The following is a 24,707-nucleotide window of genomic DNA, read 5'->3' as shown; positions in this document are numbered from 1 at the left end:
AGAACCATAATAATTTATATGCTATCGTATCAATGTTATAAAAATGAATAATTTTGAAAACATTGACTGATGAGGAAAGAAATGAGATAACCTAATGAACAGTTTATACAATAACAAAAACAGCATAAAGGTAAACAACTTTGAAAGCTGTAAAAACTATGATTAAATGCAATGTCTATCCATTATTTCAGAGGACCAGTGATGAAGCATGCTAGTTATCTCCTGATGTAGAGGTGATAGTTTTAGGGTGCAGAATGAAACAAATTTTTTTTAATATGACAGGTGAGAGAATTTATTTTGTACAACTGCGCTTTTTTTTTTTTACAAGGAATTTGTTTTTCTTTTCTCTTTCTTTTTTTTAAATGGGGAAGTGGAGTGTGAAGAAGAGAAACCACTTTCTGTTAATTAAAAAATAAAAATTTAATACCAAATAAAAAATTAAAATAACATCAGTCCATCAAAAATAAGATAAAGCTACCTAACTTAATAGCTCAAGGACCTTTTTCTACTTTTGTATCTGAGGGTGAAGTTTCCATTTGGGAAATGTTGATTTGGAGTTGGTTATGGGCCATTCATATAAAGATATCTAGCAGGCAGCTGTTTATCCAAGAGAGGAGTTTGAGAGAGTAATTAGGGTTTGATTTGTAGATTAAATTCAAGTATGTATTAAGTGACAATGATATATCACATGCTGGAGGATACAAAGACAAAAATAAAAACAGATATTGGCTTTAGGGAACTTACATTGTACTGGGTGTTGCAGTACTTCTACACATAGATAGCTGGGTAACTGGAATAGTCATAGGTCCCTGGTCAGCTGCTCAGTCTAGTCACTGTTTCATGTTTTAAGTTTTTTCAATGTGTGCTTATGAATCTTTTCTAAGTATGTCCTTTGTGTGGAGGATATAGCTACCCTCTACGTGATGATATACATTGTATATTGATAATTATTTTTGGGGGGGGAGGGAACTCTCTATATGTCAAACCTTACTTTAAGTGATTTTTCACAGAATTTCTAGGTGGGGTGTGGGCATAAATATCTAGAGGTAATGAGAAAAAGCCTGGTCATTTTCTTTAGAGACCAGACTCCACTAGGGCTGAATTCTGTCCATATGGGAGCTAGAGTCCCTTATTGGGGGAGAGTGCGCCCCAGTCCCCTGGGCAATGGGATCTGTTGTTGTAGCACAGAAAGTACTGATTCTAGAGTCAAAGGTCCTAGGTGTAAATCCCACCTTGAAAACTTCCTATCTTTGTGATGTTGTACAAGTCACCCTCATTGGGCCTGAGTTTCCTCATTTCTAAAATGAGGGATTGGACTAGATGGCCTTTGAGATCCTTTCTAATGTAAATCTATGGTCCTATGATAATTTGAGGAGGAAGAAAATACTAATGACAAAGAACAACTAAAAAGGCTTCCTCGTTTAAGGTGATACCTGAAGAGAAGCAAGCTGGACTTGAAGAAAGTTAAAGATTCTGTGGAAATGAGGTGGGAACACTCTTGTCCCTGCATAGATTTAGAGATCAAGTAGATTTGGGAGCTCTCTGCCTAGGGATAAATGGACATATTGGAGCTAATGAAATTACTAAGGGAATAGGCATAGTTTGAGAAGAGAAGGCCTAGGAGAGAGATATCCCATGTACTCAGTCAGTAGCCAAATCTTGTTGTTCATACTTCCACAAGATCTTTTATATACATCTCCTCTCCATTTTTATATACTCATCATCCTAATTTAGGTCCTCACGGCTTCTTACCTGAACTATCGAAATAGTCTTAAGTTTGTTCTACCTCTATTAAGTCTCACCCCAATCCAGTCCATTCCATTCTTTCTTCTCCAGTGATTTGAGTGCTTGTCTTCTCTTCTCTCTTCTCTCCCTCTCATGCCTTCATACTAGGGGACTTTAATATATGTATTAATATGTCGGCGGCCGGGCGGGATGTGCCCCACTTGGCACCCCGCTCTCCCCGACTACCGCCTACCACTTACCCTGCCCTCGGGTCTTCGGACGTCTCCGGCTCCTCTCGGGGGATGCGAGAGGAGAATCACCAGGCTGTACACCGGAATGCGACAAGCAGTTTTATTGCAATGGCGTACCAGAAATCTCACACACAAATCCCACTGACCCTCTCTGGGGCGCGCCTTATATCAGGGTGTTCTGGGTTGGCTCCTCCCCAGTTCCTCCCCGAGGGTGGAGCTCCTCCAGTTAGAGCCGCCCCGGTACTGAGGTGGCAGAAGCCATGCAGGCATTGCCACGTCAGCAGGTCCAGACTCCCTGGCGTCTCACTACCCTCTCGGGGGGCCTAGGTCCAGAGCGCCCCTAACATTAATATTCCCTCAAATACCTTAACTTTACAGTTCATTTCTACTTAGTTATGTCCTACTCTACTCTACCTCAGCTGCACATAGAGATAGATAATCATATCCTTCTTCTTGCCAACACTTCTAATTGTCTTCCTTCCTTGTTTAAAAACCTGGAAATTCCTTTATTTGATGTTAACCTTTTATCATTCTATCTTTCCCCATGCCTTACAACTCTTAACCCATTTCTTCATCTTGATCATAACTTCCTTTCTCAACACTGGTTGGTTCTTTTTTTTAAATTTATTTTTTATTATTTAAGATTTTTAGTTTTCAACATTGATTTCCACAAGATTTTGAGTTACAAATTTTCTGCCCATTTCTACCCTCCCCTCCACCCCAAGATGGCATATATTCTGATTGCCCCTTTCCCCAGTCTGCCCTCCCTTCAGTCACCCCACTCCCCTCCCCACCTTATTCCCTTTCCCCTTACTTTCTCATAGGGCAAGATAGATTTCTATACCCCATTGCCTGTATGTATATCTTATTTTCCAGTTGCATGTAAAAACAACTTTTTTTTGAACATTTGTTTTTAGAACTTTGAGTTCCAAATTCTCTCCCTTCTTCCCTCCCCATCCACCCATCTTGAGAAGGCAAGCAATTCAGCATAGGCCACACATGTATTGTTATGCAAAACACTTCCAAAATTGTCATGTTGTGAAAAACTAACTATACTTCCCTCCATCCTATCCTGTCCCCCTTTATTCAATTTTCTCCCTTGACCCTGTCCCTTTTCAAAAGTGTTAGCTTTTAACTACCTCCTCTCCCAATCTGCCCTCCCTTCTGTCATCCCCCCCTCTTATCTCCTTCCCCCCACTTTTCTGTAGGGTAAGATACCCCATTGAGTGTGTTCTTCCCTCCTTAAGTCAAATCCAATGAGAGCAAGATTCACTCATTCCCTTTCACTTGCCCCCTCTTCCCTTCCATTATAAGTTTTTTCTTGCCACTTTTATGTGAGATAATTTACCCCATTCTGTCTCTCCCTTTCTCCTTCTCCCAATATCTTCCTCTCTCACACCTTAATTATATTTTTTTTAGATATCATTCCTTCATATTCAATCACCCTGTGCCTTCTGTCTATATATACAATGTATATTCCCTTCAACTACCCTAATACTGAGAAAGGTCTCATGAGTTGCAAATATCATCTTTCCATGTAGGAATGTAAACAAAATGGTTCAACTTTAGTAAGTCCCTTATGATTTCTCTTTCCTGTTTACCTTTTCATGCTTCTCTTGATTTTCGTATTTGAAAGTCAAATTTTCTATTAAGCTCTGGTCTTTTCATTGAGACTGCTTGAAAGTCCTCTATTTATTGAAAATCCATATTTTGCCCTGAGCAGGTGATTCTTGGTTTTAACCATAGCTCCTTTGACTTTTGGAATATCATATTCCAAGCCCTTCAATCCCTTAATGTAGAAACTGCTAGATCTTGTATTATCCTGATTATGTTTCCACAATATTCAAATTTTTTCTTCCTGGCTGCTTGCAATATTTTCTCCTTGACCTGGGAACCCTGGAATTAGGGTACCACGTTCCTAGGAGTTTTCTTTCTGGGATCTTTTTTTAATTTTTTTTTAATTTTTAGTTTACAACGCTCAGTTCTACATAATTTTGAGTTCCAGATTTTCTTCCTTCCCTCCCCACCCTCCCTCCCCAAGATGGCATGGAATCCGATATATCTTTTACATATAACTTCACAATGAGCTTATGACCAGAGGAATGAATCATGAGAAAGAAGAAACAGAACCCTCCAAAAAAAACAAAAACAAGAACAAAAGAGAGAAAAGGGAAAAAAAAGGCGAGCATAAAGTATGCTTCAATCTGCATTCATACTTCGTAGTTCTTTCTCTGGATGTAGATAGCATTCCCCATCATGAGTCCTTTGGAGTTGTCTTTGCACCTTGTGTTGCTGAGAAGAGCAAAGTATATCAGGGTTAGTCCTCACAGAATCCATATATCTATTATTGTGTATAATGTTCTCCTGGTTCTGCTCTGCTCACTCAGCATTATATCGTGTAGATTTTTCCAGGTTGTTATGAAGTCCATATCATCCCCATTTCTTATAGCACAATAGTATTCCATTACCTTCATATACCACAACTTGTTCAGTCATTCCCCAATTGATGGGCATCCCTTTGATTTCCAATTCTTAGCTACCACAAAAAGAGCCGCTATAAATATTTTTGTACATATGGGTCCTTTTCCCACTTGTGTGATCTCTTTGGGATACAACCCTAGAAGTGGTATTGCTGGGTCAAAGGGTATGAACATTTTTATAGCTCTTTGGGCATAGTTCTAAATTGCTCTCCAGAATGGCTGGATCAGTTCACAACTCCACCAGCAATGTAACAGTGTTCCAATTTTCCGACATCTTCTCCAGCATTTATCATTTTCCTGTTTTGTCATTTTAGCCAATGTGACAGGAGAGATGTGGTACCTAAGAGTTTTTCTGATTTGTATTTCTCTAATCAGTAGTGATTTAGAGCATTTTTTCTTGTGCCTATAGATAATCTTTAATTTCTTCCTCTGAAAACTGCCTGTTCATATCCTTTGACCATTTCTCAATTGGGGAATGACTTGTATTCTTATATATTTGGCTCAGTTCCTTGTATATTTTAAAGATGAGGCCTTTGTCAGAGACACTAGTTGTAAAGATTTTCTCCCAATTTTCTGCTTCCCTCCTAATCTTTGTTACATTGGCTTTTTTAATACAAAAACGTTTCAATTTAACATAATCAAAATTATCTGTTTTGCATTTTTATAATGCTCTCTATCTCTTGTTGGGTCGTGAATTCTTTTCTTTTCCATAAATCTGACAGGTAAACTATTCCTTGCTCTCCCAAATTGCTTATAGTATCAGCCTTTATTCCTAAATCATGAGCCCATTTTGACTTTATTTTGGTTTAGGGTGTAAGATATTGGTCTATGCCAAGTTTCTGCCCTACCATTTTCCAATTTTCCGAGCAGTTTTTGTGAAATAGTGAATTCTTCGCCCAGAAGCTAGATTCTTTGGGTCTATCAAAGAGTACAAGTCGTTGACTTCTGCATCTTGTGTACCTACCTTATTCCACTGAGCCACTACTCTGTTTCTTAGCCAGTACCAGGTAGTGTTGATGACTGCTGCTTTATAGTACAGTTTAATATCTGGTATGGCTAGGCCACCTTCCCTAGCATTTCTTTTCATTAATGCTGTAGATATTCTAGACCTCTTGTTCTTCCAGATGAATTTTGTTACTATTTTGTCCAGCTATGTAAAATAATTTTTTGGTAGTTTGATTGGTATGGCACTGAATAGATAGATTAATTTAGGTAAAATTGTTATTTTTATTATATTAGCTCAGCCTAACCATGAGCAACTAATATTTTTCCATTTATTTAGATCTGACTTTATTCGCGTGAAAACTGTTTCATATTTATGTTCATATAGGCCCTGGGTTTGTCTTGGCAGATAGACTTCCAAATATTTTATAGTGTCTATAGTAACTTTGAATGGAATTTCTCTTTCTCTCTCGTTGTTGGGCTTTGTTAGTAACGTATAGGAATGCCAAGGATTTATGTGGGTTTATTTTATATCCTGCAACTTTATTTCAAGTAGTTTTTTAATTGATTCTCTAGGTTTCTCTAAGTAAGTTATCATATCATCTGAAAAAGTGATAATTTAGTTTCTTCTTTGCCTATTCTAATTCCTTCAATTTCTTTTTCTTCTCCGATTGCTACAGCTGTTTCTAGTACCAAATTGAATAGTAGGGGTGATAATGGACATCCTTGTTTCACCCCTGATCTTATTGGGAATGCATGTAGCTTATCCCCATTACAAATAATGCTTGTTGATGGTTTTAGGTAGAGGCTATTTATAATTTAAAGGAAGGTTCCATTTATTCCTATGCTTTCTAGTGTTTTTAATAGGAATGGGTGTTGTATTTTGTCAGAGGCTTTTTCTGCATCTATTGAGATGATCATATGGTTTCTGCGAGTTTTGTTGTTGATACGGTCAATTATGCTAGTAGTTTTCCTAATATTGAACCAGTCTTGCATTCCTGGAATAAATCCTACCTGGTCATAGTGTGTTATTCTCATGATAAGTTGCTGCAATCTTTTTGCTACTATTTTATTTAAAATTTTTGCATCGATATTCATTAGGGAAATTGGTCTATAGTTATCTTTCTCTGTTTTGACTGTAACTGGTTTGGGTATTAGTACCATATTTGTGTCATAAAAAGAATTTGATAGGACTCCTTCACCTATTTTCCCAAATAGTCTACAATGTATAGGAATTAATTGTTCTTTAAATGTTTGATAAAATTCACATGTAAAACCATCTGGCCCTGGAGATTTTTTCCTAGGGAGTTCATTGATGGCTTGCTCAATTTCTTTTTCTGAGATGGGGTTATTCATAAATTTTACTTCCTCTTCTGTTAACCTGGGCAATTTATATTTTTGTAGATATTCATCCATATCTCTAAGGTTGTCAAATTTGTGGACATACATTTGTGCAAAATAATTCCTAATTATTGTTTTGATTTCCTCTTCATTAGAGGTAAATTCACCCTTTTCTTCTTTTTTAAATCATATTCAAAGGTTTATAAATTTTATTGGTTTTTTCATAAAACCAGCTCTTTGTTTTATTTATTAATGCAATAGTTGTCTTGGTTTCAATTTTATTAATCTCTCCTTTGATTTTCAGTATTTCTAATTTGATATTTAATTGATGATTTTCAATTTGTTCTTTTTCTAGCTTTTTCAGTTGCATGCCTGATTCGTTGATCTCCTTTTTCTCTATTTTATTCATGTAAGCATTTAGAGATATATAACTTCCCCTAAGAACTGCTTTTGCTGCATCCTGTAAGTTTTGGTATGTTGTGTCAATATTGTCATTCTCTTGAGTGAAGTTTTTAATTGTTTCTCTGATTTGTTCTTTGGCCCATTCATTCTTTAGAATTAGATTATTTAGTTTCCAATTAATTTTTAGCTTATTTTTCCATGGTTCTTTATTACAAATAATTTTTATTGCATTGTGATCTGAAAAGTATGCTTTGACTACTTCTGCCTTTCTGCACTGGATTGTGAGGTTTTTATGCCCTAGTACATGGTCAATTTTTGAGTATGTGCCATGTGCTGCTGAGAAGAAAGTATATTCCTTTTTATCGCCATTCAGTTTTCTCCAGAGGTCTATCATATCTGCCTTTTCTAAAATTCTGTTTACCTCCTTAACTATTTGCATGCCATACCACTTGGTGCATATATGTTAAACAATGATATTGCTTCATTGTTTATGGTGCCTTTTAGCAGGATGTAGTGTCCTTCCTTATCTCTTTTAATTAAATCTATCTTTACTTTTGCTTTGTCTGAGATTCGGATTGCTACACCTGCTTTTTTTATAGGAAATAATTTTTTTATTCAATATATTTAGTTTTCAGCATTGAATTTCACAAGAGTTTGACTCAGAAATTTTCTCCCCATTTCTACCCTCCCTCCCACTCCAAGATGGCATATATTCTGGTTGCCCTGTTCCCCAGTCAGCCCTCCCCTCTGTCACCCTGCTCCCCTCCCATCCCCTTTTCCCTTCCTTTCTTGTAGGGCAAGATAAATTTCTACGCCCCATTGTCTGTGTATCTTATTTTCTAGTTGCATGCAAAAACTTTTTTTTTTGTTTTTGAACATCTGTTTTTAAAACTTTGAGTTACACATGCTTTTTTTACTTTAGCTGAAACCCAATATATTTTACTCCAGCCTTTTACCTTTACCCTGTGTGTATCCCCCTGTTTCAAATGTGTTTCTTGTAAATAGCATATTGTAGGATTATGGTTTTTAATCCATTCTGCTTTTTGCTTCTGTTTTATGGGAGAATTCATCCCATCCACATTCACAGTTATGATTTCTATCTGTGTCTTTTTCTCCATCCTATTTCCCTCCTGTTTATGCTTTTATTTTTCCCTTTCCCCTTCCACTCCTCAAGAAAGTTTTGTTTTGACTGCCCCCTTCCTCAGTTTACCCTCCCTCTTGATTCCCCTCCCTTATGTTACCGTTTTCCACTTGCTACTTCTTCCCTCCCTTCTGACCACCCCTCCTCCCTTTTTTCCCCCTTTCCCCTCCTACTGCTTGTAGGACAAGTTAGATTTCTATACTCATCAGGGTGTGTTATTCCCTTCTTGAACCAGATCCAATGACAGTAAAGCTCAAATACTGCTCTTCTCCCAGCCTGTCTCGCACGTTGGTTTCCACAGCTGCTTCCGCTTTGGTGCTTTCTGGAGCAGCTCCATACACGGAGCGCTCTCCCAGCCTACAGATTCATACCGTCAGCCTTTTGGACTCTCCTGGCTTGGAAGTTTGCCTCACTCAGACTGCTTGCGGTTTCTAACTCTCTCAAATCTGCTCAGATCCACTTTTTTATAGGAATCTGACAGAACTTGTGAGAGAGCTCCGGTAAGGCACTGTTTTCATTGTTTTCATGTGGAAATCTTGGCTCCGCCCCAGGATCTTTTTCAAGAGGCTATCAGTGGATTCTTTCAGTATCTGTTTTACCCTCTGGTTCTAGAATATCCAGGGAGTTTTCCTTGATAATTTCTTGAAAGATGATGTCTAGGCTCTTTTTTTGTTCATAGTTTTAGTTAGTCTAATAATTTTTAAATTATCTCTTCTGGATCTATTTTCCAGGTTAGTGGTTTTTCCAATGAGATATTTCACATTGTCTTCCATTTTTCTCATTCTTTTGGTTCTGTTTCATAAATTCTTGATTTCTCATAAGGTCATTAGCTTCCACTTGCTCCATTCTAATTTTTAAGGTGGTATTTTCTTCAGACTTCCTTTCCCATTTGGCTAATTCTGCCTTTTAAGGCATTCTTCTCCTCATTGGCTTTTTGGAGCTCTTTTGCCATTTGGGTTAGTCTATTTTTAAGGTGTTATTTAGTATTTTTTGGGTCTCCTTTAGCAAATTGTTGATTTGCTTTTCATGATTTTCTTGCATCATTCTCATTTCTCTTCCCAGTTTTTCCTCTGCTTCTCTTACTTGCTTTTCCAAATCCTTTTTGAGCTCTTCCATGGCCTGAGACCAATTTATATTTTTCTTGGAGGCAACATTCATTAGTTCTTTCCCAGGCCATCACCCCAGTACTGGCTACACTGTCTTCTCTTCCCTATCTCAACCCTTGTATGAACCAACTCAACTCTACATAATCCCACATCCTCCATTCCCTGTCCCCTTGTTCTCTTGTCCTACCTTGTCAATCCCCTAAACTGGATTACTCATAACCATCCATCTCATTTTCTCCTGTTTACATGTTGTTGAATGGAGCAGAAGGAAGTCATAAAACCATATTAATTTGACCCACTACAAATTTATATAATCTAATCTTATCTGGTTAGTCAGCTAGGTGGCTCAATGGATAGAGTTCTGAGTCTGGAGTCAAGAAGTCATCTTGCTGAGTTAAAATCTGGCCCCAGACACTTGCCATCTGTGTGACCATGGGCAAATCACTTAACCTGTTTGCCTCAGTTTCCTCATATGTAAAATGAACTGGAGAAGACAATGGCAAACCACTCCAGTATCTTTGCCAAGAAAAGCCCCTTAAAAGGGGTGTAATGGCAAGCAAAGTGGTATTTTTGTTGGATTGAAAGTGCATGGAGTTTTAGCCAATCAGAGACTTATATGTGCATTGAATACTAGCCAATCAGATGTGCATGAATTCAACCAGTCAGAGACGTAAGTTCCAATCAGATGCTGGCTGGAACTGAATATAGGAGAGCCCAGGGTGTGAGACATCCAGAGGGTGTTGAAGAGAAGACAGCAAGAGAGCTGCCAGCATTGAGAAGAAGTCTGAGAGAGAGCCAGAGTTGAGAAAATAAGACGCTTTTGAACTAAGAGCTTAGAGGATACCTAAAAGAGCTGGGAAGAGCCTCCAGGAGTGCAGAGGAGAGCCTCCAGGAGCTCAGAGGAGAGCTTTGATGGCAGAAACTTGCTGAAGGAGCCTCTGAACTTTGAAGGTGAGTGGAGGTGAGTGGAGCTGTAGGGCAGAGACCTGCCCATGGGAAGGAGGCTTAGCTTAAGCCCCTTTTGAGAGCTGTTAAAGTGAACTGAGCTGTTAGCACAGAGCCTCTGGACTTTGAGGGTGAATTGAGATGGTGGTGTTGGTGGTGTGTGTTGCTACCCTGTTAAGGTTTGTTTTCTCAGAAATGGAAGCTGTGGGCAGGAAACTTTGGAGCCTGCTGTTGGGCAGGAGCTTGAAGTGGAGCAGTCCCATGAGCTGGGACTGTGTGAACTGTGTATGTGTGAATCCAGGGGAGAGTCAGAGTCCGGAGCAGTAGGCCTGCAGAGGAAGAGCTATGGGACTTGTAGGTCAACCTTGGGTCAAGATGAAAGAAGACTTTGCTTGGATGCTTGGTAATGATTAAGGAGATTGTTCTTTTTTTAAAAAATGTATTTATTTAATATATTTAGTTTTCAGCACTGATTTTCACAAGAGTTTGAATTACAAATTTTCTCCCCATTTCTACCCTCCCCCCCACTCCAAGATGGCGTATATTTTAGTTGCCCCATTCCCCAGTCAGCCCTCCTTTCTGTCACCCCACTCCCCTCCCATCCCCTTTTTCCTTCCTTTCTTGTAGTGCAAGATAAATTTCTACGCCCCATTGCCTGCGTATCTTATTTCCTAGTTTCATGCAAAAACTTTTTTTTTTTGTTTTTGAACATCTGTTTTTAAAACTTTGAGTTCCAAATTCTCTCCCCTCTTCCCTAATCAGCTTTTCCCACTAACCTTCTCTGTTGTCTTTGGCGTTTGTGGGTTGAGAAGTCTGGTAACTGCCACAGCTCACTGATTCAGGGTGTTAGGGCCTGTTCTGCCCGGCTCCTGGTCTGGTTGGTCCACATGGCCCATGCTGGGCTCTGCTCCCCTCCGCTCCCAGCTCCATGTGTGATAGACCTCACCCACCGACCATCCAGGCTGTCCCGGGCTGGAGCCTTGCTTCCCTCTGCTATTTTGTGGGTTATGCAGTTCTAGAATTTGTTCAGAGCCATTTTTATAGGTTTTTGGAGGGACTTGGCGGGGAGCTCATGCAAGACCCTGCTTTCCAGCTGCCATCTTAAGGAGATTGCCCTTACTATGACCTAGGGGTGGATGGTGTGGTGTTTTCTGCTACCCTTTAAGGATGTAACAATATGAGATAATATGAATGTTAAATGTTATACTTAGCTTAAGGATGTTGCCATGAATGTTATGCTATGCTTTATTGAACAGTGCTTTGGTTTATTGCTGAATAAATAGAGAGTTCATTATACTGTATGATTGGACCCCCTGAAATTGATCACAGCAGTGGTCCTCAGATGTGCTGCCATGATTGGCATTACAAGGGGCACAAAGAATCAGACACAACCGAAAATGAATAAAAAATCTCATCTGGACCCTTATTGCAATAAAGCCTGCCTTTGTCCTGTCTCCCATATATGGAAGGCTCTTTTTCCTCACCACCACCTCTTAGTTTCCTTGGCTTCTTTCAAGTCTCACATCTCATATCCTGTATTCTTTAGACCCAGTTCCTCCAGCTACAAGTATCTTCCTCTTGTATGAGCCTAGTTATTTACATGTGGTCTCTCTCATTAGAATGTGAATTCCCTGAAGGCAGGCAGGCAATATCTGCTTTGTGTGTGTGTGTGTGTGTGTGTGTGTGTGTGTGTGTGTGTTTGTGTGTGTGTGTGTCTTCAGCACTTAACACAGTGTCAGCACATAGTAGCTCTTAATAAATGCTTATTGTGGCGCATGAATGTAATTTAATGAATAAAAGCATGAATGATTCATAGTAACAGATTGATTCGGAATGTAGTAGTCAGAACCAGGAAAATAATATATAAAATGACTTTGGCAATGTAAATGTAAAGAACATATACACTCAAACAGTCAAAGTTGAATATTATAAAATTATAATGATTAAAGAGGAGATATGAGAAAACATTTCTCCTTGCTTTGTCGAAGAGTCAGAGTACTATGCTTATAGAAGACTACCTATAATGTCAGACTTTTTGATTTGTTTGATTTGTTTCAGTAAGGTTTTTTTCCCTTTTTTATTCTTTATTGTAAGGGATGACCCCCTGGAGATTGGATCGGATATAGGGAGGGATATTAATGAGAAATATAAGTGATATAAAACAAAAAAAAGGCAATCATATTTATTTTTAAAAATCTAATTTATAGATTATGCCCTAGTATTCAGTCTAATCTTTCTAGGTTTATGAATCATCAAAGATGAAATTATGTTCTTATAGTTTTTATTATATTTTATTCTATTCTAATCTTTTGGAAAATTGATAATCTGTGTAGGTTTATTAACCCAAATATTCAATTAAATGAAATGCCCTGATAAATTGTAGCCTACAGAATATTAGAGGTTACAAATAACTTTATGCAGTCACATTTTAGAGACCCTATGTAGGCATTAAAAAGTGTTATTAACATAATTCTTGACTTCATTGAATATTCTTTTAAAAGTCATTGTACATGACATTGTACATGAGTAGGCATAAAATGTTGCCCCAAGTATGTATTCTGTGGTATTTGTCTCTGTGCTATGTGGGCTGAAAATCATCTGATGATAAATTTTAATTGCTAAATAATTTAGAATTGATGGATTTGTTTCTTACTGTTAAAACATTAAGACAATCATTGTAAGTTTACCTCCATTACATTCAACATACTTAGACCCAAATTCCAGGTTTTTATTTAAGAAATATATTTTGTACTTTTTGTTAAGAGTAATAAATGTTAGTAATTGAAAAAAATTATGATTAAAATTGTTCTCATTTATTTTTATATGCTTTTATGACAGGCATCTTATGTCATTACAGTAGAAGGGAAGACATATACTTTGCTCCTAAAACAAAAGTAGGTGGTTAATTTTACTTTCACTTCATATCTTCATTCAAATTTCTTTTGGGTATATCCATTAACTAAAACTCATTTTGCACGTGAAAATATTTTTATTTGAATTTGAAAATTTTCTGGATTCATAACAATATTACTTTGGATCCCCTCAGCTCAGATTTCTGCCTTTTTGAGAACATGAAATTTGAGAATTTAAAATATCATTTAAAATATCTTTAACAGATATTTGAACCCTGTGTACATAGCAAAATAGTAAGTACTTGGGGAAAAAGTGTGTGGAGACACATCAAGAGGTAGATTTTCTCTTCTGATGCTCTTATGACATAAGGTTATAGCATAACATTTAGAATAATGAAGTATTTAAAAGCAAAAATATTAATTGATGCAAATGTAATATCATGTATTGGATTTGAATTCAGAGGGCTTGTGTTTGAGTCCCATCTCTGCCATTTTACAACTATGTGGCTTTGGACAAGGCTTGTTGAACCTTAGTCTCTTCATTGTAAAAAGGATATCATACTGTGTGCTGTAACCCACCTCATAAGAGATTTTGGAAGTATTTTATAAATCATAAAGCTATGTGAATTTCAACCATTAAATTAATGGAAGACCAATGGTACATAGTTTTTTATTTCAATGTATTTGTAATCTCATTGATAACAGTACTTCTTCCACAAAGCATATTGCAATCTATTCACGCTTTCTCACTTGAAAATTTTTTGTCTATGTCTTTAGTCTATGCCTATGTCTTCTGGTAAGTCTCATATCCCTTATTGTTGTATATTTTCCTCCTTCCTATTTTCCTCACTATCCTTCTCACACTAGTCCTATCCCTCTGCATTCCTCCACTTTACTTCTACCCACTACCAAATGTTCTAATGGACTTTTCCTAGTTCTTTTGACATGCTTTGGATAGCAACGCATCATTCAGACTTTTTATTGGTTATTCCTTACTCTGGATCAAATGACTGGCCCACTTTCTTTTTTTTGGTCATATGTGTGTACATGTGTGTGCGTGTGTGTGTGTGTGTGTGTGTGTGTGTATTTTTTATGAGATTTTATATGCTGCTTCTCTTGCAAAGTTCTTGGTAGGTATTTTGTTGTAGCCTGCCCACGGCTATCATATGACCCAGCCATTGCACTTTAGGTGTCCCACAAGCTTAATTCTTCAGAGACTAATATCCTATATGTAACACCACTGGGTGTTGCTCTGAAGGGAAGCGTTGACAAGCAGGAAAAAGTGCTTGTGGCTGCAGGAATCAGTGAGCCTTCCTAGTTAAGGACCAGACTGAAGACCAGGAGAACAGTGACTATGTATATCTCTAGATCTTACCACCTTGGAAGTACCATAGAGTCACAATCAGAAATACACAAGATTTAGCAGTTAGCACTTTAAAGGAGCAGAAGGCTTGTAATATGATATTCCAGAAGACAAAGGAGCTAATATTACAACTAAGAATAGCCTACCCAGCAAAACTGAGTGTAATCTTTCAGGAGGGAGAGAGTGGGTGAATGGACATGTAATAAAATACAGGACTTTCAGGCATTTCTGATGAAAAGTCCAGAGCTGGGTAGAAAATTTGATATTCAAACAAAAGACTCAAGTAAAACATAAAAAGGTAAACATGAAAGAGAAACCATAAGGGACTTAATAAGATTAAATTGTTTATACTCATGTATGGGAAGATGGTGCATGTAACTCCTAAGAACACTATTAAAGCAGTTTAGAAGTCTACATAGTCAGAGTTTATGACTGTGAGTCGATTATGTTGGTATGAGTTTTAAAAAAATGAAGAGGAGTGAAAGGGATGTACTGGGAGAAGAGGGAAAGGAGAGGTAGAATAGGGAAAATTATCTCACATAAAAGGGGTATGCTAGGAAGAACTTTTACAATAGATGAGGGTACTTTTACAGTGAGAGGATAGGCAATGCTTGAACCTCACTATCATCTAAACTAGTTCAAAGAAGGAAGAATTTATTTACAAGCTCAGTTGGGCTTAGAAATCTATCTTACCCAACAGGGAAGTAGGAGGGGAGGAGGATAATACAAAGGGGTAGGGGAGATAAGAAAACGGTCAGATTAAATTAGGAAGGGGTCAGAAACAAAACGGACTTTTGAAGAGTACCAGGGTAAAAAAAAAGAATTAACTAAAGAAAACAGGATAGAGGGAAATATACAGTAATCATAACTCTGAATGTGAATGGGATGAACTCATCCATAAAATGGAAGAGGATAGCAGAATGAATTAGAAATCACACACAATCCAAGAGTATGTTGTTTACAAGAAACAAATTTCAAACAGAAACACACACACACAATTAAGGGGCTAAAATAGAATCTATTATACTTTAGCTGAAGTAAAAAAGGGACAACAATCATGATCTCAGAATAAGCAAAAGCAAAAAATAGGCCCAATTAACAGATAATCAGGGAAAGTACATTTTGCTAAAAGGTACCATACACAATGAATGTCAATTCTAAACATATATACACCAAATGGCATAGCATTCATTCTCTATAGTGTCTAGTTATATGTTTATATAGTCTAAAACTGTTGATTAATAGGGCCGACACATAGTGTAGTTTCCTTATTTTTTTCTTCTGATTATATCTGATTTTAACTTGAACTTTATCTGAGATCATTATTACTATCCTTGCTTTTTTACATAATAAATTCTTCTGACCTTTATTTCATGTTTATGTATATCTCTCTTTTTTATAGCATTTCCTAAAAGCAACATATTGTTGAATTCAAATTTTTAATCAGCTATCAGTTCCATTTTGTGGGTAAATTCATCCCATTCACATCCTAAATTATAATTAGTTGTATGTTTTCCTCCTTCCTATTTTCCTCACTATCCTTCTTGCCCTATTCCTATCCCTCTATATTCCTCTACTTTATTTCTACCCACTACCTTGCCCTCTTATTCCTTAACCTACCCCCCTCCAAGAATCCGTCCTTTATCCTCTCCCTCCACTGTATCCCCTTAATCTCTTATTTCTTTCTGAATTAATTTTTTTTCTTTGGGGGGGAGGTGAGGCATTTGGGGTTAAGTAACTTGCCCAAGGTCACAGTTAGTAAGTGTCAAGTGCCGGATTTGAACTCAGGTCCTCCTGACTCCAGGGCCAGTGCTCTATTCACTGTACCACCCAGCTGCCTCAATATAGATTTTTATACCCTTCTAAATATATATGTTGTTCCCTCTTTATCCCATTCCTATTAGTCAACACACCCTTCTATACCCCACCTATTCTATTTCCTTTCCCATCCTTAATCCTTCCCCCCCTCCCTATCCCCTTGCCCTCTTATTTCTTTCTGAATTTAGAAGACTTTTATACCTTTCTAGATCTATCTATCTATCTATCTGTCTATCTATCTATCTGCATTGTTCCCTCTTTAACCCATTCCTGATGAGAGTAGGGTTCCAGAACTACCCGTCCTCCTCCCCCATCCGATACCTCTGTATCAGTTCTTCCTCTCAAACCTCATTTGTATGAAATAATTACTATTTTTGCCTTTTCCTGTATCATTTTGCTTTGTAGAATCACACTATACTCAGCTCTACCCCCCTCTTTCTTTTGAACTACCCAGTTACTAATGACAATCTTAGACATCCCGTTTACATTTCCTCATATAAAAAAATCAATAATTTGTCCTTATTGAGTCCCTTATAATTAATCTTTGATGTTTACCTTATGTTTCTCTTGGCTCTCATATGTCAAATTTTATATTTCATTCTGGCCTTTTGCAACAAAATCCTGAAAGTCTTGTCAATTCGTTGAATATCCTTTTTTTGTTGTTGTTTAGGATTATACTTAATCATATTCTTATCGTACTGGGTATGATATTTTCAGCTGTAACCCCAGTTCTTTTGCTCTTCTACATACATAGTGTTCCAAGACCTGCAGTCTTTTAGTATAGTAACTACTAGGTCTTGTGTAATTCTAATTGTGGCTCTGCCATATTTGAATTGTTTTTTTTTTCCATGTTGCTTGTAATATTTTTTCCTTAACCTGGGCATTTTAGAATTTGGCTATGGTATTCCTGTAGGTTTTCCTCATAGGATCCCTTTCAGGTGGTGATTGGTGGATTTTTTCTATTTCTACTTTCCCTTCTTGTTCTAACACTTCAGCACAATTTTCTGTAATTACTTCTTGTATTATTGTATCAAGATTTTTTTTGATTGTAGCTTTCAGATGTCCAATTATTCTTATGTTTTCTCTTCTTGATTTCTTCTTCACATTAGTTATTTTTCTTATAAGATGTTTCACATTCTCTTCTATGCTTTTATTCTTTATATTTTGTTTTATTATTTTATTTCTTGGTCTCTTGTAACTTCACTGGCTTCTCCTTGCCCAATTCTAATTTTCAAGGATTTGTTTTCTTCCTTAAGATTCTGGATCACCTTACTTTTAAAAAAATTTCTTCAATCTCTCTTATTTGATTTTTGAAGTCTTTTTAAATCATATAGTTATCATACTAGGTATGATATTTGCAGCTGTAACCCCAGTTCTTTTGCTCTTCTATATACACTTTTCAGGTGTCCAATTATTCTTATGTTTTCTCTTCTTGACTTCTTCTCCACATCATTTATTTTTCTTATAACATGTTTCACATTCTCTTCTATTGGTTGATTTTTCTTAATCTTCTTGTTTTCTTGGATTGTTCTTATTTTTTAAAAAAAATTTCCTCAATCTCTCTCATTTGATTTTTGAAGTCTTTTTAAAAGTTTTCCTATGAATTCTTTTTGGGTAGATGTCAATTTGATGTTACTCTTTGGGGTAGGAGAGGCTTTTTTGCTTCAGTATCTTCTTCTGAAGATGAATCCTGATCTTCTCCATTCCTGTGGTAACTGTCTATGGTTGGGTTCTTTTTCCTTTGCCTGATATTTAAAAAAAATTAGCAGTTTATTATTATAATCACCTCTAATCCTGGTGTATAGGGGATGGTGCCTCTGGCTTCAGGTCCTTCTTATTGTTATTTTTTGAGCTTTATGCTGGGCCCAACCTCTGCACTCCTTTTCCCCTCCAAGCCACAGCTAGGCAACCCTGGCACACTATGCTGGAAATGCTCTTGCTCCATAAGGACCCTCCAGTGGCTATAACCTTCAGTTCTCCCCTCTGGCCTGGAACCAAGAGGAAGAACTCAGCTCTCCTGTAAGTGCCAGAGCCAGCAGCATCCCTTCCCCATTGGTTCTGTACTCACTGGGTGTGTGCTGATTTCTTGTCCAGAACTGCATCTCAGCAGCACAGCTGGGCCTGGTGTCCCTTGTCAGCAGAGGCTTCCCTGATCTTCCCCTGCTCAGACACCTGTCTCCCCAAACTGTCCAAGAGGTGATTCCTGTAGCTGAGGTCGAGTCTACCTCCCAACCCAGCCACCCCTAGGGCTCCCCACTTGTTTCAGTGGAGCTAGCCTGGAGGTGTTTACATTTTACTCCAGCCAAAGTTGTCCCAGGAGTACCACTCTGCCCCAACTCTTGCTTATTTTTGCCATTCTTCATTCACCTTGAAGTAGTACTTTGTCTTGTTTGTGGAGGAAATCTGGAGAGCTTGGAATTTTCTGACCTATTTTGCCTCTTCCCAGAATCCTTTCCTCTATAATTTCATTCTTAAAGGAAAAGTTGAATTATAAGAGGAAATAGACTGCCAAACTATACTAGTAGAGCACCTCAACTTTACCCTCTCAGAACTAGATAAATCTCACCACAAAATAAGAAAGCAGTTAAGGAGATAAATAGAATTTTAGAAAAGTTAGATGTGAGAGACCTCTGGAGAAAATTTTTTTTTATCTTTTATTTAATTTATTTAATATATTTAGTTTTCAGCATTGATTTTCGTAAGAGTTTGAATTACAAATTTTCTCCCCATTTCTACCCTCCCCCCCACTCCAAGATGGCATATATTTTGGTTGCCCCGTTCCCCAGTCAGCCCTGCCTTCTGTCACCCCACTCCCATCCCCTTTTCCCTTCCTTTCAAGATAAATTTCTACACCCCACTGCCTGTGTATTTTATTTCCCAGTTGCATGGCACAAACTTTTTTTTTGTTTTTGAACATCTGTTTTTAAAAACTTTGAGTTCCGAATTCTCTCCCCTCTTCCCTTCCCACCCACCCTCCCCAAGAAGTCAAGCAATTCAACATAGGCCACATGCATATCATTATGTAAAACCGTTCCACGATACTCATGTTGTGAAAGACTAACTATATTTTGCTCCTTCCTAACCTATCCCCCTTTATTGAATTTTCTCCCTTGACCCTGTCCCTTTTTGAAAGTGTTTGTTTTTGATTACCTCTTCTCCCATCTGCCCTCCCTTCTATCATCCCCCCTTTTTTATCTTCTTCCTTCTTCTTTCCTGTGGGGTAAGATACCCAATTGAGTGTGTATGGTATTCCCTCCTCAGGTCAAATCTGTTGAGAGCAAGATTCACTCATTCCCCCTCACCTGCCTTCTTTCTCTTCCTACAGAACTGCTTTTTCTTGCCACTTTTATGCGAGATAATTTACCCCATTCTATCTCTCCCTTTCTCTCTCTCTCAATATATTCCTCTCTCATCCCTTAATTTAATTTTATTTCTTTTAGATATCATCCCTTCATCTTCAACTCACCCTGTGCCCTCTCTCTATGTGTGTGTATATATATATATATATATATATATATATACACATACACACACACACACACACACATATATATATATATATATACACACATACACATATATATTTATATGCATATTCCCTTCAGCTACCCTAATACTGAGGTCTCATGAATGATATACATCATCTTTCCATGTAGGAATGTAACCAAACCGTTCAACTTTAGTAAGTACCTTGCAATTTCTTTTTCTTGTTCTTTTTCTTGATTACCTTTTCATGCTTCTCTTGAATCTTGTGTTTGAAAGTCAAATTTTCTATTCAGCTCTGGTTCTTTCACTGAGAAAGCTTGAAAGTCCTCTATTTTATTGAATATCCATATTTTGCCTTGGGGCATGATACTCAGTTTTGCTGGGTAGGTGATTCTTGGTGTCAATCCTAGCTCCACTGACCTCCAGAATATCTTATTCCAAGCCCTTCGATCTCTTAATGTAGAAGCTGCTAGATCTTGTATTATTCTGATTGTGTTTCCACAATACTCCAATTGTTTCTTTCTGGCTGCTTGCAGTATTTTCTCCTTGATCTGGGAGCTCTGGAATTTGGTGACAATATTCCTAGGAATTTTCTTTTCGGGATCTATTTGAGGAGGCGATCGGTGGATTCTTTCAATTTCTGTTTTGCCCTGTGGCTCTAGAATGTCAGGGCAGTTCTCCTTGATAATTTCTTGAAAGATGATATCTAGGCTCTTTTTTTGATCATGGTTTTCAGGTAGTCCAATAATTTTAAGTTATCTCTCCTGGATCTATTTTCCAGGTCAGTGGTTTTTCTAATGAGATATTTGACATTGTCTTCCACTTTTTCATTCCTTTGGTGGTTCTGTTTTATAATATCTTGATTTCTCATCAAGTCACTAGCTTGCACTTGCTCCAATATAATTTTTAAGGTAGTATTTTCTTCAGTGGTCTTTTGGACCTCCTTTTCCATTTGGCTAATTCTGCCTTTCAAGGCATTCTTCTCCTCATTGGCTTTTTGGAGCTCTTTTGCCATTTGAGTTAGTCTGTTTTTTAAGGTGTTGTTTTCTTCAGTGTATTTTTCAGTATTTTTTTGGGTCTCCTTTATCAAGTCATTGACTTGTTTTTCATGGTTTTCCCGCATGCTTCTCATTTCTCTTCCCAATTTTTCCTCTACTTCTCTAACTTGCTTTTCCAAATCCTTTTTGAGCTCTTCCGTGGCCTGGGGCCAGTTCATGTTTTTCTTGGAGGATTTTGTTGTAGGCTCTTTGACTTTGTTGACTTCTTCTGTCTGTATGCTTTGGTCTTCTTTGTCACCAAAGAAAGATTCCAAAGTCTGAGACTGAATCTGGGTGCATTTTTGCTGCCTGGCCATGTTCCCAGGCAACTTACTTGACCCTTGAGTTTTCCAGTAGGGTATGACTGCTTGTAGAGTAAAGAGTACTTTGTTCCAAGCTTGAAGGGATGTGCCAGCTCTGCCACACCAGCACTGCTCCTTCCCCAAGAACCCCCAACCCAGACTGGACTCAGATCTTCAGCAGGCTCTGCACTCCTGCTCTAATCTGCCACTTAATTCCTCCCACCGGGTGGGCCTGAGGCCAGAAGCAACTGCAGCTGTAGTTCTGTAGCTGCCCCACCTCCGCTGCCCCTGAGGTGGTGGCTGAACTGGGAACTCTATCACCCTGTCTCCAGCAGGTTTTCCCACTAAACTTCTCTGTTGTCTTTGGTGTTTGTGGCTTGAGAAGTCTGGTAACTGCTGCAGCTCACTGATTTATCATGCTAGGGCCCACTCCGCCAGGCTCCTGCTCTGGTTGGTCCGTGCAGCCCATGCTGGGCTCTGCTCCACTCCGCTCCCAGCTCTGTGCGGGATAGACCTTACCCAGAGACCATCCAGGCTGTCCTGGGCTGGAGCCCTGCTTCCCTCCACTACTTTGTGGGTTCTGCAGTTCTTCTCTGTTGTCTTTGGTGTTTGTGGGTTGAGAAGTCTGGCAACCGCCACAGCTCGCTGATTCAGGGCGCTAGGGCTTGCTCCGCCCGGCTCCTGCTCTGGTTTGTCCACGTGGCCTACGCTGGGCTCTGCTCCGCTCCTCTCCACTCCCAACTCCGTGCGGGATGGTCCTCACCCAGCAACCATCCAGGCTGTCCTGGGCTGGCGCCCTGCTTCCCTCTGCTATTTTTTGGGTTCTGCAGTTCTAGAATTGGTTCAGAGCCATTTTTTATAGGTTTTTGGAGGGACTTGGTGGGGAGCTCACGCTAGTCCCTGCTTTCCACCTGCCATCTTGGCTCCACCCCCCTTATATATAACTTTCAAGCATTCCCTGTGGAGAAAATTGAGTGGGTATAGAAAGGAATATACATTTTTCTCAGGTATACATGGCATCTTCATAAAAATTGGCCATATATTAGGACATAAACACCTCACAAATGCAGAAAATCGGAAATATTAAATGCACCCTTTTCAGAACCATAATGCAATTAAAGTTGCATTCAATAAAGAGCCTTTGAAGCATAGCTTAATAAAAATTAATTGGAAACTAAATAGTCTAATCCTAAAGAGTGAGTGGGTCAAAGAACAAATCACAGAAACAATAATTTCATTAAAGATAATGATAAAAATGAGACAACACATCCAAATTTGTGGGATGCAGATAAAGCAGTACTTAGGAAATTTTATATCTCTTAATGCTTAACATCAACCAAAAAGAGAAAGAGCAGATCAAGAAATTAGGCATGCAACAAAAAAATAGAAGAACAAATTAAAAATTCCTAATCAAGCACCAAAGTGGAAATCCTAAAAATCAAAGGAAATATTAATAAAGGTGAAAGTTAAAGAAAACATTCAACTTAGAAAATTAGGAACTGGTTTTATGAAAAAAAATAGACAAACCATTGGTTAATTTGATTTAAAAAAGAAAACTAAATTACTAGCATCAAAAATTAAAATGAAGCTGAAATCAAAGCAATTATTACCCAATTACATACCCAATAAAATGGATAATCTAAGTGAAATGGAGGAACATTTACAAAAAAAAGTTGCTCTAAAGAAATAGAATACTTAAATAATTCTATCTTAGAAAAAGAAATTAAACAAGCTGTAAATGAAATCCCTAAGAAATAATCCCCAGAACCTGATAGATTTACAAGTGAATTCCACCAAACATTTAAAGAACAATTAAGTCTAATATTATATAAAGTATTTGAAAAAATAGATAAAGAAGGAATCCTACAAAATTCTTTTACCTTAATCTTTTTTTTAAGGTGGCCTTCTTCCCTCTGGCTCTTTCCCTCATCCCTGATCCCCTCATTTGTTAGCTGTTTTTCTTTGTGGTTTTGCTTGTTAGTTCTTTCTTATTCCTGCTTTTATCCAGTTTTTATAATTTTTTCCCTCTCTTTCTTCTTATTTAGTCAAGTAGATTCCCTCTTACTCTCCTCCCTTCAACTAGTTCATTAGTTTTTAAAATTTCATATTTTGTGCCCCTTTCTAAAAAGGATTCCACTCACTTGCTTCATTATCCATCCTGTCTACTCTAGATGTTTGTTTTCTGATTCATGAGACCTAGAATTTTGAGGTGTCTTTTTTTTCTCTACATTCTTCAGGCAGTCAAAGCTTCCAAGGTATCCATTCTAGGCTCTCCCCTTTAGGTGGTTTTCTGCCATTGCATTTCAGAGATCACCCAGTGAATTCTCCTTTTCCATTGTGGTTCACTCCCAGAACAATGCCAATTATTGTAGGTATCAGGGAGGACACTGACTTATGGTAAGGCCCATCCCTTACCTCATTCCTGATTATGCAGCCCATCACTAATCTATGCCCTCCCCTGTTTACCTGTATTGCCTATGGGCTTCAAAATCTCTCCCCCGAGTCCATGCTCTCCCACTCTATTAGTTGCTGGTTGCCCTCATGGGGTTCCAAATGCCTCTTCTCGATTTAGGTTAAAGAGACTTTTAAATACCAAATCCCTCAGGCCACACTCAGAGAAAGGTGCCCATCTTCCTTCAGGGACCATCTCCCTTTCCTACAAGAGCATTTCATCAGTAGAGTCTCCTTCTACGACCAAAATAAGGCCTCCTTCTTTTCCCCCTCCTTTTCAATTCTTCCTCTTTTCTCCTCACCTACTTCCCTGTAGACTCTTCTTTTTCTGAATCACAGGGGTTATATTCACCTTTTTGCAAGGCCTTGATTTGACCCAGAAACCTCACATATTCCTTGCCATCCTTCTCCCCTTTAACATACCCTCCTATGTTTTCTTTCAATTCCATAAAAAAATGCATTGATTTGCCTGTAGGCAGTTTGTGCCCAGGTTATGTCTATAAAACTCCCTGTCTACCTCTTCACTATTACTTCTGCCAGATTTCCAGCCATGTTTCCTTGTGTCTATTTAGAAGTCTCTTACTGGTCTCTTTCCTGCTCTTGCTGACCTTGACTACTGAATTTATTGAATTTAGTGAATTTGAATTGAATTTAGTGAATTGAAATTAGTGAATTTATTCACTCTTCCTGCATTTCTGTTTCTGGGGGTCTGAGAAGCAAATAAATTCTTCAGTCTAGTTTTCTTTCTAAAAATGTCTTAAATGCTTCTTTATTATTGAACATCTATCTTTTGTCCTGTATTACAAATCTCACATTTGCAGGATAGGTCAACCTTGCCTGCCTCCTGAGCTCTATTGTTTTTGGAATACATTATTACATTCTCTCCTCCTTTTTTCTAGTGGGTAAAAAATAGTCTTGCCCTTTTTTTTGTATTTGAAGGTCTTTCTCCTGATCGCTTGTATAAACTGAAATGTTAAATTTAATCTCTACGTGTCTCAGAGTTTGAAGCCTGGTATTTTTTTTTCTTCTGAAGACAATCTATGCATTCTTTTAATTGGAATTTCA

General features: G+C 37.9%; 1 protein-coding gene across 1 annotated transcript in view; it reads left to right on the top strand.

The window, feature by feature from the left end:
• LOC118842518 (disintegrin and metalloproteinase domain-containing protein 2-like) overlaps positions 1-24,707 on the top strand; it is a 132,713-nt gene that overhangs the window by 23,457 nt on the left and 84,549 nt on the right. Inside the window, exon 3 of the mRNA XM_036749996.1 lies at positions 13,172-13,227. Coding sequence (XP_036605891.1) covers positions 13,172-13,227 — 56 coding nt within the window. The remainder of the gene's footprint in view (positions 1-13,171; positions 13,228-24,707) is intronic.

The sequence above is a fragment of the Trichosurus vulpecula genome, chromosome 3 (assembly GCF_011100635.1).
Source record: "Trichosurus vulpecula isolate mTriVul1 chromosome 3, mTriVul1.pri, whole genome shotgun sequence".
Lineage (NCBI taxonomy): Eukaryota > Metazoa > Chordata > Mammalia > Diprotodontia > Phalangeridae > Trichosurus > Trichosurus vulpecula.
This window is presented reverse-complemented; position numbering and strand designations above follow the sequence as displayed.